Source organism: Cyprinodon variegatus, unplaced genomic scaffold (assembly GCF_000732505.1).
Source record: "Cyprinodon variegatus isolate N-32 unplaced genomic scaffold, C_variegatus-1.0 Scaffold349, whole genome shotgun sequence".
NCBI lineage: Eukaryota > Metazoa > Chordata > Actinopteri > Cyprinodontiformes > Cyprinodontidae > Cyprinodon > Cyprinodon variegatus.
In genome coordinates, this window is record NW_015150802.1 from 518,023 (window position 1) to 526,200 (window position 8,178).

The 8,178-nt window shown below is 35.1% G+C and overlaps 1 protein-coding gene across 3 annotated transcripts in view; it reads right to left on the minus strand.

Annotated features, from left to right (window-relative positions):
- Window positions 1–851: 851 nt before the first annotated feature.
- The window catches only part of glrb (glycine receptor beta), a 33,417-nt gene continuing 26,090 nt past the window's right edge, over window positions 852–8,178 (minus strand). Inside the window, exons 9-10 of one of the 3 annotated variants that reach the window (XM_015385808.1) lie at window positions 4,510–4,802; window positions 852–1,399 (exon numbers count right to left, since the gene is read on the minus strand). In XM_015385808.1, coding sequence (XP_015241294.1) covers window positions 1,106–1,399; window positions 4,510–4,802 — 587 coding nt within the window. In that variant the 3' untranslated portion in view covers window positions 852–1,105. Of the gene's footprint in view, window positions 1,400–4,509; window positions 4,803–7,790; window positions 7,871–8,178 lie in introns of those variants that run through there. The other 2 variants (XM_015385807.1, XM_015385809.1) reach the window with 2 other exon arrangements.

Here is an 8,178-nt window from a genome sequence, read left to right on the forward strand (position 1 = left end):
GATCTGATGTTAATTGTGTCTGTATCTTTATGGTACTATATTTAATGACTGTAATTTATTAATTTTCTTTCTAATGGAATTTTAAATCTGTAATTTCATAGAAAAGTTAATTTTCATGATGTATTTCCTTGAAGTAATGTTCTTATTTTTGCGTTTTGGATCGTTTTGGAATTTGTTTATGCATAATACATTCCTGTTTTTCTTTAATGTAAAGCACAGTGGGATGCCCTTGTGAAGAGATCTATAACTGACAACTGAAAAATTGTTGTTTGATAAATAATGACAACCGAAGTCAAGTTTCTCGTCTTTATTTTTAGTAACATCAAATGGTGGAAAGTCATTTAATAAATTGCTTTTTGAGCTTGAAAATCTCACAAACATATGGTCACTCACAGCTCAGTAGTGACCCTCTTGCACAGGCTACAGGTATGATGAGTCAAGTGTTATAGTTGTAGGAGTGGCAGTGTCACATGACCATCTGGGCAGGAAAAGGAGTGCTTCACATATCCACGATTCTTCTTCAAACAAATCATAGGAATTTCTAAATTTCAAAAACATCTTTTTTTTTAATAAATATTTTAGGTTTTCTCTTTATTTACATGCGCTATTTATAACATGCTAGGTAATTACACTTCGCAATGAAGCCAAAATAAAGTGCCTAAACTTATGTGACTTTTGAGCTTTCACAAACAGGGAAAGGGCAAAATAAATAAAATAGCAATTTGCAAACCATCATCAGTTTTTCTTTGCATATTCAGCTCTCCTCTTACTCATTCCTTGGGAATTTTTTACTAACTTATTATCATAACCATTGCATTCTAGCAAACGTTCTTTAAGCATACATTTAGTTCATGAGGTAATTCATAATAAGGTTCTGCTTCCCCTACACTAGATAAAATAAAACTATATATTTCTTAGATATTTTGCAGAAATAGCTTAAGTGGGAATTAATGTATAAATAGTTATTTAACTTTCTTTACTGATGTAATTATTTACGGGCAACGTTCACTTCTCTGAATGCTCACTTTCAAACGTAGGTTTTTTTTATAGTTCAATCAATAAAAAACTAATAAAACTACAGCACTGGGAAAATAGTATTGGGTAATCACAAGTATATGGACCAGTAAATCACGTTAAAGAAGAGGAAGGAGAAAGGGAACAGTGCTCTGGCGTACAAGTCAATTCTTTTGGCAGCGGATGGGATCACTGGCTTCGGAGGAGGCGGTTTCTTGTTCTTCGCCTGAGATTTACCAAGAGCAGAGCCGGTGTCAATTGGTTTCCCGTAGCAGTCAAAGTTTGACAGCTCAAAGTCCCGCGGGAGTGAGCCCACAATGCTGAAATCGTTGGTCCTCAGGTCAGATTTGGATGTGCACACCTTTTTGCAGCGGGTCTCACCCACCTGGGGGACAGAAAGAGACAAGAAGGGAAAATATGTTGTGTGTGGAAGAGAGATGTTCAATTTTCTGTCTTTGAACCCTAAGAGTTGGGAGAAAACAGAATGCAAAATATTTCCCCAAAGCCCAGGAGGAAGAAACAACTGAATCAACATAACTTCATCTGTAGTTCAGTAAAAACTTTCACCTGCTATATTGGTAAAACAAACAATCCTATACCCATCGTATAAGCTTTTATTTTTCTAAACACTCCACTTGATTATAAAAGGCAAATTAGCATTTGTTCTTGTAAAATATTAGTCTGCATGAAACTGAGTCAAACACAAAGAGAACAACACATCTGTAGCTAAAGATTAAAACATCCTTCACATCCTGTTCTGCTGCTTTTTACAGTCGATCTGTCACTTTTTGCTTGTTTCATAGCTGCCATCAATATTTTTCCGTCACTTCTCATCAACTGAACACCTGCAAGAAACACCATTTCATCTGCACTTTATAAACACAACCTCTCAGAATCTGCAGACTCAACAGAGATGTCATTTGGTTTTTGTTGTAAGGAGAATACAGTAGCAGCTATCTAAAATGGCCCTTCCCAGTCAAAAGCCAGTCAAATGGCAGCAAAACCCCCTCCAACTTCCAGCCACTGGCTTCTCATGGGTGTGCATATTTTTTTACTCTTACTCCACCCTTTCACTGAATTACAGGGTCTGAACAGGAGATAACGCTTCTCTTTAGATCTTAATGTCCACAAATCATGACAGAAAGAATATTTTAGATGTTTAAAAAGGAATAGTAGGGGACTAGCCAAGGACCAGCCAAATTCTGAATGGCTGCTGTAGCCCTAAAGCTTTAATCTTAAAATTGTTCTGTGTTGACCTATAACATTAGTGGATTTTATTAACACAAAAAAACATTGCAGATGGCACTAACAGTGTTTCCTGATGGGACTTGTTTTACCTTTAGCACACAACATTACTGTTGCTTCTAAAATGTTATCAGATTACAACAACATGCTTAACCCTTTAAAGCCTGATCCAAGAATAAAACAAAACAGAAAATTACTTTTTTTTGGTTTGAAGTCCTTATTTGGCCTTTTAACAAAATATGTAAAAAGAAAAAACAGAAATGCATTTTTGATATTAATAATTTATTACTATGCGATAAGTCAAGATTATTTTTTGTGTAGTCTTCTGCCCTCTGTTATCAGGTATATCTGATTGTGTACAATAGGAGTTTGAGCAAACTCCTATTGTATTAAATTATGCAAAAGGTGTCAGACGCAAAACATTTCAGAAACCGTATGTATCAAATATGATACATTTGGCATTACAGTGTTAAAGAGACATTATTCAAGGTCTCACTGAAAAATATCTGTAAAATAACCTTTTTATTCTACCCTTTATGACTTAAACATGGTTTAATGAAGAGACTAAGACGTCGGTAGTTCAGAGTAGATGCATCTATAAGCTTGTAGCCTATTCCTGAATTTATTTTGAGTCAGAAGTTCCCACATTGTTCTGCAAATGTGACATCAAGCACGTCCATGAGTCCGACCTAGCAAAGAATGGAAGCCTTACATTCTAGATGGATTTTGTGGACACACAGAACCATCCTCCAGCTTAACTCAGAAACCAATTGCAACTCCAGGTAAGGTGAAAAACATAAAAAAAAAAAAAATTTAAGTACGAGTGCAAACTACAGGAAGGAGCAGACAATGACATCTGTGTTTTGGGCCCCAAATGGCTGTATCGTTAGAACATTCTGTAATACCGCTTTAAAGAAAAAAAACAATGTCTATTTATTTAACAATGTCTATTTATTTATTTATTTAAAAAATAACTTCCATTTATATGCAGTCCTTTTATTCCTTGCGTATGTGTTCAACAGCATTAGAGGTTTACTGAATAAACTTTTTTTTATTTCTCTTAAGTTGCCAAGTTTTTTTTTTTTTGTCCCATGCTAAAGCCTGAATATGTTCTGATTCAAATCAATTATAAACCATTCTTTTTTTGGCATTTCTGAGTAGAGGGTAAACCTCCAATTAATCTTTAAGTCTTTTGTAACCTCTAAAGGTTTTTCATTTAGGATAATCTTTTGGGCATCTTCCCATCATTCTAACTAGTTTTCTTGTCCCTGCTGAAGTAAATCATATTACCGATTGTTTCAGCAAGGATTTAAACTACAAAGAGATAACCCTATCTATTCTAAGGACTTTTAACTTTTGTGCACGATTTACTTTAGGGGCACCAGAATAATGGTGGTTGAATATAAAAGCAACTGAAACCATATGATTGAAACAAATGTGTGGTGCTATTTGATGGTTAATGGCATAGACTTTCACTAGAAACTGTTCTACTTTGTCATTGTAATTTTGAATAATTTTCTGCAAATAACTGTAAAGCTAAACAAGAAATATGGCTTTGGCTTTTGGTCCGGTATTCGCTCTTAGATGTTTAGAATTTAAAACCAGAAAAGTCACATTTAAAGTCCCATCCAGGTGTAACATTATTATCATTCAATGGCAAAAACATTATGTAACATCAATTAATCTGTTCCTATTTAGAAAAAAAAAACTATTTAAATTTATTATCCAATATATTGTTTTTTTTCTATTAGAAAATAGATTTTTAGCACACCAGCATCAAATTGGGCAGTATGTCAAAGTGGACTGAGGTTGCTGTTTGGTTGGCTTGTGGTACGATGAGTTCATTCTCGTTTATCAACTTTATTCTCATAATATTGCGACTATATTCCCATAATATTATGACTTTATTCTCGTAATATTAAGACTTTATTCCCGAAGAAAAAAAAATTCTAGCCTGGCTCTAATTCTCTGTTGTAGATAGCACACGGATTCTTAACCTTTCCCCTTGAGGAGTTCTGCGTGTTTCAGCCCTGGTTATATATATATATATATATATATATATATATATATAATGACAGAAAATAGTTAGAATATGCTGTAAATTCAAGTTTTTGCCTATTTAAACTGGCATAGTGCAGCTTCAGCCCAGATGATGAGAAAGCCAAAAAGCAAAATGGTTTGTGTGGCTTTAACCTCATGCTTTCCTGACAGCCTTTCACACACATTCATGTATCAAAGCCATTCACTAACGTGTAAGGTGCTGACATGAAGAGGTGTCCCTCCAGTCCCGTTGATGGTGTTGTTCCTGACACCTGGACTCTTTCCTGCAGCCTTCTCCTTGGAAGCTATCCTGGCCTTCTCTGCCTCGATGTGCTTTGGACTGTTGAGCATCACTTGAACCACAGCATACTCCACCAGTGAGGCAAAGCCAAACAGCAGGCAAGCAATGAGCCAAATGTCAATGGCCTTGACGTAGGACACTTTTGGCAGCTCTGAAGCTAAGGAGGTGCACTCAGAAGACAGGGAGAGCACAGAGAGGATACCTACAGAGAAGGAGATTACAGATAACCTTATCAGTCAGAAATGTGATTGAAAAAAAGGTAGGACTGTATTTGAAAAGAAAGTAAATATTACATAAGTCTTTAAAGAATGTGATATTAAAGATATTTTATCACCTTAATATTGACAAACAATGTTTGGAGACATTTTGAGAAATTCTGCCAAATGAGAACTACATTTCTCATACCTCCAGTACACATTTCAATTGTCTGATGGCAGCAGAAACAACAAAGCTCTGCTTAACTATTGCAACTTGACACTTTATTTATGTCACATGATCTCAAACTAAACTAGGCTGAACCATTACCTGCTCTTTGATACAAATTCATCTAAAATTGTATTGGCTAAAATTAACAAAACTTTAATCTGTACTGACAGTTTCACAGTGGGCAGTGGGTAGCAATGTTGCCATGCAGCGAGAAGGGTCCAGGTTCAATTCTTGGCCCAGGGTCTGTCTGCACGGAATTTGCATCTTCTAGCTCTGCATGTGTGGGTTCTCTCTGGGTACTCCGGCTTCCTCCCCCAGTCCAAAAACATGACTGTTTTGTGTGTTTTGTTGTGAATGGTTGTTTGTCTCTGTTTTGCCCTGTGATGGACTGACAACCAGCCCCTCACGTCTCCAGCAGGGATAAGTGTGACAGAAAATGAATAGATTGATGGATGGATGGATGGACTACAGTTCTCTTTATCTGATATCAGTCTTGGTGTAATGATACAATTTTAATAAAACCAAATAAAGAAGAAACTTATAAGTTCTGTTTCACAATAATGTTCAATGGATGGATGAAAGGATAGATGATACATTTCTGAGGTGCTTTGTCAGGGATTTGCTGCACTTTTTCTCCTCAAGAAGCTGTTAATAAAAAGCGACTCACAGAAAAAAAAAGTGGTTAATATAATGTACAGCAAAACTTCCAATAATCTAATAAACTATCAATCAGTTCTTTAGATGTTAAAATATTAAGAAACACAAGGTGACCAAAAAATTTTCCAACCCCATATAGAGAAATTTAAAACAAGCCGTTCTGTTGTGTTAGACTCAATGTCTGTTTGCACCCAACTAATACCTGCAGTTTTTAGGCTGTGAAGGAAAACAAACAAAACGTTTTCCTTTTTATCTTAAAACCTGTAATTGAACTGTTGTAAAATATTTCAGAGAACATCCCAGAAATTAGAATTCAAATCAGATTTTTTATCTCTCAAGAGCACTGAAAGCCTCTAACAAGAAGAGTTTGTATCTCTTCTTGCCAACATCATTACAGGCTTGTGATTTTCCATTAATAGCAGTAAATCTTTCAGACCACCATGGAAACAGCAATTATGACCACGGTTAGAGGTTATTTTAACATCAATGAATGGCCTTGCACACTTCTCTCCTTAGCAAGGAGAAAAGTCCTTTTTTTGTTGCTAATGTGTCTTGAAACTGACTTCTAATACATTCAAAGGACTAAAAGGTGCTGCTCTCAGTTTTAATTAAACTAATTCAATCAGAGTTTCCTTTCTTACTCGAATACGTTTGATGGCTGTTTTCTCACCTTTATCAGTTAACGATTAATGTTAAAAGTGGCAACAAAACAAGATAGATTTATTTTTTTCATAAAGTTTACAACATCAGTGGTTCAGCCTTAATATTGGGTTGAACAAATACATTTTATCATGGGATGAAATGACCTAAATTGTTTTATTATTTATTAGTCAATCCTCACTTAAAACCAAAAAATAGCTTTCTTATCCAAGCAAAAACATATATAAGAACATTATAAAATTGAGGTAGACACATTTGTTGCCATTCCTTCAAAACATCTGTAAATAAATCCTAAAAATTTATGAGATCACATTTATTTAGAAACCAGCTGTCTCACTAGGAGTAATTATTTAAAACAAGGTCACTGTGAGGTTTCTTGTTTGAGATTCGGCGAAAAAAGGAGGAACCTGTGATCACCACATGATCATTTCCATATCCATTTATCGCTAATTGCATCCCTAAAGGCTTCCTGGGAGTAATGGAGGATGTTTTTGACCCATCATCACAAATTAACCAATAAAATAAACAGGTTCATTTGTTATTTGGTATTGTGGGTAACTTTTAAAATATAATGTCAATTCAACAAAGAAAGGTTTGGCCTGGCCAAATATTTTCAACCCTTCTTCAGTGGCCATCCCTGTGACAAAAACATTCACAAAATGTACAAGCTGAGCTGAATTCAGCAACTCCAGATGATCTAAAATAAAATTTTCAAGGAGGAATTAAAAGAGATTTTTCACTATATATAGTCCTTCCTTCTGAAATGTTAGACGACACAGGGGAGTGTTGTCCTGTCGGAATGGGAGGCTGTACAGTTAGTTTTGATTCAACACTTTTGCCAAACTGAATATTCCTTAACATGAAATGTGTTTTATTTAACCACATAAATAAGAAAGCTTAACCTTTTGCAGTTTTGTGGTGTGATTATCCTTATGACGACTTGTAATTAAACAGATTGTGAGTGTTTGGTCGAAAAATTTAGATTTCTCTTATTTCATATATCTAGTTATGCTATTTATCCACTGAAATATATTTTTACTCAGTCTGTTTCACCTCAAGGCCACAAAATTTCAAAGTGAGGAGTGTTTACATACAATACTTATTCCCATACAAATCCAAATTCTTTCTCAAGATTTATCCATAGCATGTTACTGTTTAACGAAAGTGTCTGTAAAGTTTATGACTCTGACTACTTTCCATTATTGTAAGTAAAGAAGAAACACACTGGCCAGATCAGAACAGGGCTGATTACGATGAAATAAGAGCTGTTTGATGTCTCTCTTTGCAAAGTTTGGAATAAAATGCCAACTGAGTTAAATCCATTGATCTCTGATTATGTAACTGGAGTGAATAGTTGAACACTTTTTTCCCACAACAGAATGTATATCATGTGACACAAAAGTGAACAACAAAACAAATACAAACAGATATCTGGTTGCAGACTGACCTGGGTCAATTCAGAGAGAAGCCAGAGCGGGCTTCCAGGAGGATATTAGGTGATGATGGAATGAAAGTGGTGAAAAACAGCTGAAAGAAGATGGAACAAAATGGAGACAGTGGATGATTGAGGTGGGATAACAACAGATGACCTTATCCATGCAGTCGTGGGGACAAATGCAAGGGTAATGGTGCTGTAAAATACTTTATGGAGAGGACATATTCTGACACCTGGTGTGTCATAGAAGAGTACCACTGAACAGGAGTAAATACGTTTCTTATATAATTAACACAAGGTTATGGTAAATGCTTTCAGAAAGAAAAGTATGAGATAGCACATCTATATAGTACAGTTATATATATATACATATATATATATATATATATATATATACATA